This window comes from Morone saxatilis, unplaced genomic scaffold, assembly GCF_004916995.1.
Source record: "Morone saxatilis isolate NCDOM2014 unplaced genomic scaffold, NCSU_SB_2.0 Contig7, whole genome shotgun sequence".
Lineage (NCBI taxonomy): Eukaryota > Metazoa > Chordata > Actinopteri > Moronidae > Morone > Morone saxatilis.
Window position 1 is genome coordinate 10,009,123 of NW_023340246.1, and position 11,520 is coordinate 10,020,642.

At 42.2% G+C, this 11,520-nt stretch overlaps 1 protein-coding gene across 1 annotated transcript; it reads right to left on the minus strand.

Annotated features, from left to right (window-relative positions):
• Nucleotides 1–6: 6 nt before the first annotated feature.
• sec63 (SEC63 homolog, protein translocation regulator) lies at nt 7–10,830 on the minus strand. Its single transcript, XM_035678537.1, has 20 exons — nt 10,564–10,830; nt 9,584–9,683; nt 8,029–8,143; nt 7,631–7,743; nt 7,437–7,498; nt 6,965–7,023; nt 6,171–6,221; nt 5,950–6,058; nt 5,615–5,709; nt 5,278–5,410; nt 4,503–4,595; nt 4,179–4,324; nt 3,932–4,079; nt 3,444–3,526; nt 3,169–3,237; nt 2,864–3,019; nt 2,552–2,731; nt 2,240–2,440; nt 948–1,052; nt 7–197 (listed from the first exon to the last, which is right to left on the minus strand). Exons 1-20 carry the CDS (start codon nt 10,685–10,687, stop codon nt 60–62), a joined length of 2,280 nt encoding a protein of 759 aa, XP_035534430.1. The 5' UTR covers nt 10,688–10,830; the 3' UTR covers nt 7–59.
• Between the last annotated feature and the right edge of the window lie 690 nt (nt 10,831–11,520).

Genomic DNA, 11,520 nt, shown 5'->3' on the forward strand with positions numbered 1-11,520 from the left:
GGTAGCTGAGTGTGTGTGTGTGTGTGTGTGTGTGTGTGTGTGTGCGCATGTATCCGCATTTAATCGTTGTCCTCGTCGTCATCTTCACTCTCCTCGATGCCATCGCTGTCCTCCTGCTCCTCGTCCTCCTCTTCTGTGTCGGGGATGTCCCACTGTGGGTGGTTGTCCAGCATGGCCTTAGCCTCGTGGACCTCCAGCTGGGAAAACACAACATTTGTTTTTAAGCTTCAACAAATGGAACCATTGTAAAGCAGGAGTCGAATTCCTTTAAAGAAAATTGTGAAGCACTTTGTTGCTTCTTATGTGTATTTTTCAGTTCTCTGGTGCCGCTGAGTAATAACAGATTATGAGCATTATTTGTCAAGACTGCGACACCAATTCATCTTATGAATAATGAATGACCGGCTAGAAAAGAAGCAGGAGAAAAAGAGGCGAACCAAACACAGAAGAGTTGATGAAACAGAGGCTAAAAGAAAAGTGCTTTTGCTGCCATCCAGCACTTGACATTGTCCAACAGTAACGTGGCACTACATTAAACACGGTTGAGTGTGATAAGTGGTGTGCCAGACTTCAAACCTTTTACTCGAAGAGGTTAGAGGTGTAACAATAGTGTTAAGAAAAAGAATATCTGAATTTTTGATTAATTGCATCAACATCACTCTAGCTTAATGTCTATCAGGTGTTAGAATGAAAAAAAAAATAATTCATGCTCTGTTTGTAACAGATCCCCTTATTCCCAACACCTTGGCAGCAATTAACACCATTGTTCAGCGAGCTGCTGGTACATGTTGGCTGTGAACGGTGGGTGTATTGTCTCAGCTCTGCAAACCGTTCTTGCTAGTGGCAAGCATCCTCCAAGCAAATCTCACACACACACACACACACACACACACACACACAAATACACACGTACACACACAGTAACAGACAGACAGCTTTCTTGTCACCTTGAGTGGTTTGATCTGGTCCAGTCCCAGGTAGGAATCAGAACGGAGGATGACAGAATATTGGTAGTTGCCCGTTTTGGAGGGCGCTGGAAATTTCAGCTCCACCTGGAAAACACCACACACACAAACACAAAAACCCACACAGCTGTCAAATCCAATCACAGGAGCACTCACAGGGCATGATTGCTTGACGTATTAAGTGTAGTGTTACAGTAAAGCCTGTGACAAGGCTACTTGTGGCTGGATTGTTACTGTTGATGTCGAAATAAAATTGCCACCACATGAAGAAACAAGGTGACTGTCATCTGCAGTTAAGAGCAGAAACACTAATAGAGGCAAACCTGTAAAAGACTAACACTGCTGAATATTACAAATCCAATCCGCTGTTACTGATGGCCCACAATCCTCTCCAGGGGGGCACAATGCGGTAGGTAATAACAAATGAACCACCAACATGATGACGGGGTCCAACTGTAAATATTAGACCAGCATTACCTCAGGCTGTGATTGCTATGTCGTGCAATTACATATGGCAAACATCTAATTATCAGCACAATGAGGCCAATTATTATTCAGCATGTAAGCGGAGAATGAGCTGTGAACACAGCTGCAATTTGCTGCCCTGCCTTGTTGATGAAAGCAGCCCCTCTGCCCTCCCCGAAAGCACGTCTGTCAAACACGCAGCGTACACACAGTCACACACAACACAAACAACAGAAGGAACTGTTCAAGTGACAGACTAATTGATAGCCAGACAGGGAACCGTTACGCATGGGCGGGTCACCTCTCGCCATGACATTGCATCAGAGCGGGAACGGCTGGTCGTGCAGACTTACACAGGCCTCATTAAGCTTTTACCTCGCCGCCGTCCTTATCGTTGCTGGAGAACACACGTGTATCAGACGTGTAAATCGCGCAAAATAAACACACACCCACAACCACGCACACGCTCCTAGGAGGAAATAATGACACAAGTGCAAAGGGTTGCCTAGCAACAGAATGTGTGAGGGGCTACGGCGCACAGGAAATAAGAAACGTTACCACACACTTTAACTTATTAAGACCTTTCTACACCAGACGGATTATAGCATGAGCCACAATATAACCCCCAAAGCATTTTAATATAACACACACCCAAACACACACAGAACTGACTTTGTAATGCTGCGTATTGTAATGCAACGACTAAATGAGCACTGAAATGAAAGCTAATATAAAATATGACCTCTTATGCTATTTTCTTTACTAAAAAAATAAATAAAAACAGGCATACAGTCATCTCCACAACTCACCTCCTCTGTGTCTTTTAGTGTGCAGACGTGGTAGGGCATGGAGACGAGGGTCTGATCTCGGCGGTCTGCGATGTAGAGCCACCACCATTCCTGCTTCTCCTCGGGGAAGTAGAGGCTGTAGACGGGGTGCGTCACCTTCGACTTGGTCTCTAGCAGGGCCCGCTCTCGCCGCTGGATGCTCTGCTGCAACGCCTCCCACTCCTGAATGGGGGGGGGGCAGGTGTGGAGAGAGGAGAGTTGAGTTAGGTACAAACAGTGTTTTTTCAGTAGTCTTCTCTGTGAGAATGAGAACCGATGCTGAAGTTCTCTGACCTCTTCATCGTCGCCGGCCATCTCGTCCACCTCTGTGTCGCTCTGTTTGTCGCTGTCTTCGTCTCTCTCGCTGGGAGAGTCCTTGTTGGCTTCGCCCTCGTCCGACTCGCTGCCCTTGTCCGAGGCCTCGTCCTCTTCCTCCTTCACTGCTGCTGCTGCTGCTGACGCTGCTACGACTTCCTGCGACATCAGCATCGATAACAAGAATTTATTAAATAAGCAGCATGTTGTTTTATTATAGGACAAAATGATGCAGTTAAATGGGTATAAAATCACTGAGCAGCTTTCATTGCGCTGTGATTAGACACGTACATTTCCTGCTACGTTGCCATTGGCTTGCTTGGTTTTGGCAGGTGCAGGAGTGGCCTTCTTCTTGGTTAATTTTTTCTTCTTGGACTTGGCTGTCTTCTTAGCCCCTTTACTCTTGTTCTGCCACACTTTTGTTTTGGTTTTACTCGTGTCTCCTTGCTTTACACACAGACAAAATGAGGTTAGATAAACACAACAATATATTTCTTAAACCAACAGCTAAATCTAACCCAAACAGAGTGAATGTGTTTTCTGAATGGGTCAGAGTTGACTTCGTGTGTGTGTGTGTGTGTGTGTGTTATCCTTACTGTTTCCTCTGTAGTGGAAGCCTCCTCTGCTAGACACGGCGTTGAGTCCTGCTCCTTTTCAAACACCTCCTACACACACACAGTGCACAGAACAGTTAATTCATACTTTTCTAACAATACAAGCAGTCAACAGCACACTCTAGTGGTTGTCTATGGAAGTGCGTCTCCAAGGCAGCAAAATAAAAAACCCATTTGATTCACAAAAGTTGCTTTCTATTAACTCTCTTTTATGTCAAATGATGTTGATGTTTAAAGTAAATGCATTTATTCCTTACCGCCATCCGTTTTCTGGTTAAGGTGACAGTTACTGTGACAATAGAGCCTGCTGTGATGTTATTGCTGTCTTCATCATCAAGGACTGCAAAGTCAACAGGAGAGAAAAAAAGGAACATTCAAAATCCAGTTTCGAAAAAGAAGAGTCAAGAATCTGTACAGTTCCACAATGAATTAGTGGTAACTTTTTAAAATATAATGAACAGCATTTGATATTTTTCAAACTGCATGCAATGGTAAACAAAATGACTGTCTGACTCTGTGGGTAAATTAAATTGCACATTTTCAATTATTAATTAAAGCACTCATAATACCCAGCATGTTATTCTCTCTACATATCTATGCTATTTTCACTATACTCCATAGGTAAGCAGCACCAGCCAAAGTCATACTTAAATTAAGTATTAGTAGCAGTTTAATTTGCCGACATGTCACAGGTCAGCCGGTGGCCAAACAAGTTGTATTTGTATGTTTGTGTTTTAGGACTGACCCTGTAGTTTGGTATCCATGGTGATGTGAGGGAAGCTGCCCAACACAGCCATGACCTCATCATACTTCTCCTCCCCCAAGAATCGCAGCATGCTGCGTCTGTCGGAGTCCTTGAGGCTCACCAGGTCCTGGAGGCTCCGAACTTTATACTAGAGAGAACAGGACAGATGAGCCGATGACCCGTGGCACGACTAAAAATGTCTTCATATTGTTCTCCGTATGTGTGCAGGTACAGACTGAGCAGTTACCTTCTTAGAGATGCAGTAGCGGAGGTGCTCTTCCTCAAAGTGGGGCAGCTGCAACAGTGGTGATTTTGACTCCTGCAGACCCTGCACTATCATTTGGGTCAGCTTCATGCAATTCTCTATGGTTACTAGTCGAGGAGCGTGGAAACCTGGAGGAATGCAAGCCAGTGAGCGTGCACACACACACACACACACACACACAAACAAACATATTATTTACCAATGGGCAAACTTATCAAAGAAGTTGTTATGTGGGCTGAGGCTTGAGAGAATTTTATTCTGAGTGATAACGCCTGCTTGCTTTAAATTGGACATGTGTGTGGGTACCTCCTCTGCTGTTGGCCATCATGGTAAGCTGACAGCCCACGTTGATCATCTCCTGCAGGAGAGCTGGACTCTTCCTCACCACAAACCTCTGATCTGGAACAGAAACACACACACACACACACACACACACATACCATGTTCTAAATAACATGTGACCTGACCTTCCTCATACAGTATTTGATATTATTTCATTAGGAAAAAAAAATAGCATTATAATAGCATTATTGAAGATAATGGTTGACTTATGTTGAGCATGAACATGCACAGTTCGGTGTCATTTGCTTTTTGGTGCCGTTTTCTCATTAATTCAATCTGTCAGTCAAGACACCGGTGAAGTATTCACATCATACACAGTGTATTAATTACTGCAGCTTCTAACGGTTCAGAAACAGATGGCCAAAAAATGCAAAATACATAAAATAATCAAAAAACTTCTCTAAACAGTTTGTCCTTGTAAAGTACCTCGGAACCGCTGTGTAGGAGTGTAAACATGGGTTGTGTATTCATAATGAAATCTGGTGACATCACAACTTGAGTCCAAACAGCTTGTGCAGCCGTTTTATTTCCCATCTGTGAAACCAGTTCCTGACCACTTGCTTAAGAGAAGGCTGACTGAGCAATTCCAGCTAACTCACTGTGTATTATGCGAACATACAAAATTCAACAGAAGCTTCCATTATTTACTCGTGTTTAAAACAGAATGTTGTAATACCTATGATATGCAAACCTAACTTTTGTCATACTTTTGCAATTCAGTCAAATGTCAGTGTCCTACCTTCTTCTAACTCCTCTGATACGTCCATGCGTGCCAGGTGAGCGAGCACTAAGACCCTGGCCTTCAAACTGTAAGGATAGCAAAATGGAGGCTCCTTCTTCTTCACGTTGATGTTTCCCAACTCACGGATCAACTGCAAGAAAGGCAGGAGAGGTTGTTTATGACACATACGTGAGGTTAATTTGCCCTTCTTGAAGTGTTTCCCTTTCAACTGTGGACAATCCACCTCTTCCTCATACACAGAAACACACATATGCAAGTTTCCTTTCTGATGAAGCTGTTTTTTTTTTTTTTACACATGTACACATAAGCAAAGTATGCTGATGTTTGTTATTACCTGAGGCACTTCAATGTTATCTGTTGGTCGTATGGTGGCTTCTTTGTTGCTGCGAGGGTCAAACTCAAATGCTGCTGTCAACACCATGGCTAACCCTGGAGGGCAGAATGATAGAATATCACAATGAATCCAATAAAAGATGATGAGAAACTGAGATTCATAAACCTGTTTTGTCAGGTGGAAAATATATACATAGAACTGATGTATTAATCATTACACCAGCAGCAATTAACTACCTGAACACTGTATCCAACCTTTACTTGGTGCAGCTTAATTGTGGTTGTAACTGGTCAAAGTCTTGTTCTAACATTGTAAGTGTGGGAAGGGAAACTCACGTTTCATGTTCATGTTGGGCGTCTTGTACATGAAATGCATGAAGAGCTGGGTAGTGTTAATGAGGATCTGGTCTCCACTGTATCGGATGGAGCGGTACCACCATGTGCCCTAAGACATAGGAGGAGAAAAATAAAAAGGAATAGAGAGAAAAGTGAGAAATTGGGGCAATTGGTTTTGTACTTTGTTTGTAGCCTGGTTTTAAATCATGGCGAGGACTTACCACGACAACAGGAAGGATTACCATAAAGGCTAATCCATATACCAATAGCACCTACGGAGGAAAGCAAAAATCAACATGTAAATTAGAGCTACAAAAGTATACATAACCTTATACACGGGTTATTGGTGACATTATTTGATGACATTGCTAGTCAAATACAATAAATGTCAATGCATAATGTGGATTTTCTATCAGCTGATACAATAACCAATAATTTAGCATTTTTGTATTATAAAAAGAAGTTCATATAACTTGTAGCTTTTAGACGGTAAGAAATGCTAATATGTAGTGAGCAAAGATGGGTGATTTAATATTGCATAGCTCTGTTCTAACCAAATCTAACAGACATCACTACTGTTAACACAACAACAAACAACAGTTCTGACTCCTTAAATGTTAATTTATTTCTTCTAATAAAGTACTTTGCCTTTCATAGAGCATAAAGCCTATACATTATTTGGCATAAGAAGTCAAAATAAATTATTATTGTGGATAGTTAATCAGCTGTAATTTAATTATTGGGACCATTTATAATAATTCATTGATCATTTTTCGGCCCCAATAATTAGCATGCATCCCTAAATATTAAGTATATCTGAACACTTATTAACACTTATTTTGTTTTGTGATATTGTATCACATTCTCAAACACACTGTATCAATACCTGCTAGATATAGTGTTGTAAATGTAAACTGAGGGCTATTATGTTGGATGCCAAAGGGACTGTGATAAATCCAAAAGCAGGTTTATCAATTAAAACTACAGTACATTGACATAATCAATAAATATATACCAGCATTGAGTTCTTCTGGTCAACAATCCAGGCAGGCAGGGCAATACCAAAGCTGGTTGCTAGAGAGGGAGACATAAGAGGCAATGAATCAAAATCATTTATTTAAACACTGCAACAGCAATGGGCTGTGAGGCGACTCTGGCACCATAGACAAAGTTGGAATTTGAAAATTAAACCACATAATCCAAGTTTAGAAGCTACCAAAATCTCGATAAACATGATATTTATGGTGCCCAGTGATCATGCATTGCGAACACCCACAGCAGAAGTGTGTGTGAAAGAGGGAGACACTTTCTCATCGTAGGCTCTGGGTGTCAGCTCGCACTGGAATTAATGGGTTGCCATGTTTCATCTTCCATTGTTTAACACGTTCATGACTTCAAGAGGCTGACTCACCAGCATGAAGACAGACGGTATGCCAACTCATAAAAATGCAAACGCATACTGTGGGGTTCAGGGCAGCTTCACTCACCTCCTGGGCCATCTGGGTTACCGTAGTTTTCCCAGTTCTGTCGTGACTGTTCATTGGTCAGACTGTGGAAAAATACGAGGAAGTAGATGAATCAGACTAATTAATCTGTTTGTCAATGATGCTAATGCTGATGCAGTTTTTCTGTCTGGCTTAAAAAGTCAAAAAAATAAAGTGAGGATTTGAATGACACTTACGCAGCATAGGCTTTGGCAATTCTCATAAATGTGGCCTCATCACCACCTTTGTCAGGGTGGTACTTGAGTGACAGGACACGGTATTGCTTCTTGATTTCTGACAGCGATGCACCCTGGAGACAGAAATATACTTACAGCAGCTCCTTAACACACCACATACAGTGCAAGATACAGTCAAAAATACTATATAAAGTATAGTATATAGTATAGTATATAAAGTATAGTATATAGTATATAAATATACTAATACTATAGAGTCTCAAAAGTCCTGAAAGATGATATTTTTTTATCTTGTTTCTCATCTTACACAACTTATCAGCACCAATGATAAAAGGTGTCTTTAAGGGCTTTAGAGGCTCTGTAGGATACAGCAGACTTAATGTTTTGTGAGTGTTTACCGGGTCCAAGTTGAGGACTTCATATGGATTATACTCCTGGTACTCTCTGTCCAGCTTGGACACCTTGTAGGCTAGCAGCAGGAACACAGCCCAACCAAATAACAAGGCTGCTTTCCTGAAAATGGCAACACACAAACAGGAAAAAAAAAAAGAAGTCACACACAAGCATCTGTGCTTTTCGGAGACAGCATCAGGCCTGTATCATTTTTAGCAGAGGTTTTCACACTGTGGTTTGCAATTGCTAAAACTGTTTGGAGTTAAGATATTCTGCGGAACCGATCTGCAATGCAAAGTAGCTCTCAGCACTTAAAGATACAAACGTTAGGTCGTAACTTGAAAGACTAGAGAGTGCTTTCTTTTATTCTACTGGATGCAAGCAGAAGGGCAGGACAGGTTCTGACATTGTTGTTGTTTGGTATTTATGCATGGAAGCCGAACTTGTTTCCATGACAATGGCAAAACCCTATGGCCTGCTCTGCAGCATCTGTTGCCATGACAACGTCTCACTAGCCTGAGTTGTCTGAGTGGCTCAACCAGAAAAATACATGCTGTTTCCCTATAATAAACACTATCATTATGGTACAGTTGTGAAGAGGAAACAGATACTGAGATTTTGAGAGAAAGGTTGACACAACTAATTTGATTCATTCCATTTAATAAATATGCCAGATGCTTCCACCAGCTCCAGTCACAGACACAACCAAGCCGATGAAGAATTTATGAATTTTGAGGGTAAAAACAGGATGTAGGTCTAGTGACCGAACAGGAGTGGAAAGTGGAAGTGTGACGGCAAACAGTGGAGAAAGCACCGACAGAGCAAAGAGGAGATACCTGTGATACGGAGGCAAATGAGCATAAGAAGATAGGCAGAGTGAGACACTGAACAACACTTGAACACCCATCTTTTCATTAACCCACACATGCAGAATGAATAAACAGCGCTGAGGAAACACAGTCACGTTAAGAAATATGTTAAACAACGCGACACAATATTTAGACCAACAGCGCACGAGGTTTACACGGGAAAGCAACATAAGCCTTTGCTTCATCTTCACACAACAGTCACAACATCTCTGTCCAGCTGGAAACACACACACACACACACTTGAGAGGACCAGTAAGCTATCAGGAGCAGCTCCAGTGGTGGGAGGATGACTGAGCTTTCTCAATGCAAACAGCTCAGGGAAGTCACACCCAAACAACAGTGAGTGCTGTGACATTTAACAACAAAGAAGAAGGGAGCAAAACTGTAATTACACTGCCAAGCAAATGATGGCTAATCATACGTTAAGACATTTATATGAAAGTGATCCAAATGAAGCTACAATTGTTACGTGTAACACAATTCCATTAAAACTACAAACAGTGAATTATTCATTAGTATAATCGCCTCAAGTTGGTGCTATGGATGAATTTCCTCGAAACGGAGGTAGGTCATCCTATCACCTGCAAGCTGTGTGTCGACGAAGTATTCGCCCTCCCTGAATTTGTGTACATCGTGTTTATTTTCACAACAGAAACTGCGGAAGCCAAATCTGAAAATCACTGGACTCACTTTAGTGTTGGGACAATGCTCTGCTGTGACTTCATCAGCCTGAGCCGGTACCACAGACACCTGCCATGTACCCTCCTCAGGCTCTTCAGACGGAGTTGTTCTGCAAAGAGGATGGACAGAGAGAGATTACCGACACGTTAGCAACCATCGAACTCAGTAATTTGGGTAGGATTAAAGGACTATCTAAACCAGGGGAGAGCGATATCTCCACTAAGAAAACACAGTTAGTGTGGATGTGTTAGCCAGGCAGGGAGAGGCGTATGTTTACTACCTTCAGCTCATATTACTTCATTGTAACGCAGCCTGGACAAGAGAAGATCTAGTTCAAGCCGTGATGTTCACTAGGGTTACCTAACTTACATACAATATTTAATCTTAAACCCTAACAGAAATATAACAACTCTTAGCAACCTCTTAAGCTCCAGTCTATGGTGACTGGTCATCCAGCTGTTCCCAGCAGACCAGCTGAGTAAAGTCTGCAAGCGTGTGTTACATAACTCACGTTAGATATGCTTTTTTTCCTGTTGACAAACAGATAACTGTACTAAGATAAGAACTATAAGGTCAATAAAGGCATAAGCTGGAGAACCTGCGAGAGGGACACTGGCTTTGGGTGTTGGAAGCTTAACACGCCAGCTCTCAGCCTCATGTTGAACCCCTGAAGTAGACAACACTGGGTAGATGTGAGCAGTTAAGACAGGTGGGTAGGTAACAGGGTGGTAGTCTGTTAACAGTATCTCACTTGTACTGAGCTCTCCACAGTGAGACGTGAACCCCATCTTTGTAACGTTTTGCTGGCTCACATTTGACAAGTTACTGTAAACGTGTGGTTAGGTTGAAGCAGCGTCTGCCCAGCCGGACGGACGGACGGCCAACCGGGGAGCATTTACCGGCCAAAGCGTTGGTTGAACACTTCACATTACACCAGCTGAGGTTAGTTAGTTAGCCAAGTTAGCACTGAGCCAGACATCGGGCCTTACCAGCATTCTGATCCCGGGGCCAGAGGTAATATGTGGCTGGGATCACAATAAGTCCGACGAAGGACGTTAGGAAGTAGAAAAAGGTATTGCCGCTGTCGTCGTACTGGAACTGTTGCCCGGCCATTTCGTAGCGGCGCTTGGGTCGCCCTTCTTCTCCACCGCTGCTTCCCCCGTCTGCCCAATGTGTGCGACTTGACAGACCGTTAGCTAGTAGCCAGCTAGCATCAAGTTCGCAAGACAGCGCTGATCATCGGTGTACGTGGTGTACGCCTGCGCAATGTGGCCTTTCTTCTTCTGCGGGTGATTCAGCGCGTTTCCGGGACGCTGCTGACCTCCAGAGGTGGAAATGACTGTGGACTGGCTTTTCAAGCTCGATTAAAGCGGTGAAATGTGTATGAGATGTTAGACAAAACATACCTGATAACTTGATTAATTGTTACATAGTTAGGTTCTACATCTCTTGCACTTCATTTTTGGGGTATAAGGACATGAAAGAAATTATTTATTAGTCACAAATATTGATGTGGATTCAAAAAATAAAATAAAATAGCCTACAGAATAGCTTTTTAAATGAATCTTTTATTAATTACACAAGCAATCCCAAAGCAAACTGAAAAATAGGTTGTACTGTTCTTGGCAGCAGTGCCGGAAATCAGATCTCAATAAGAGTAGCTGTTGTGGTCAGTGAGGTTGACCTTCAGATGTTGGCACATTGTGCTTGTTTGATTGATTTAACATTTGTACAAGTTACCATTACTCCACACTGTAAGTAAGATCTCATCCTATGTAAAAGGTTTAGCTCTATTTCTGTAAACGTTAATGGTGTAAGATAATTAAGATTACTTTATTAAATGTTTGGTGTTTGCATTAAATTTGTACTTCTACATTGAAAACTCTGCAGGTCTGGCTGTTTATTTATCTATTGATTAACTGTCTATTAGATACAGCAGAATTAAA

Bases quoted from the DNA above. Each gene is read 5' to 3' on its own strand.
- sec63 (XM_035678537.1), bottom strand. From the start codon at position 10,687: ATGGCCGGGCAACAGTTCCAGTACGACGACAGCGGCAATACCTTTTTC. The intron at 7,024-7,436 runs GTGAGTGAAGCT...CTCCCTCTCTAG, and splicing joins TAACCCAGATGGCCCAGGAG to CAACCAGCTTTGGTATTGCC. The intron at 4,080-4,178 runs GTAACTGCTCAG...TGTTCTCTCTAG, and splicing joins GCTACTGCATCTCTAAGAAG to TATAAAGTTCGGAGCCTCCA.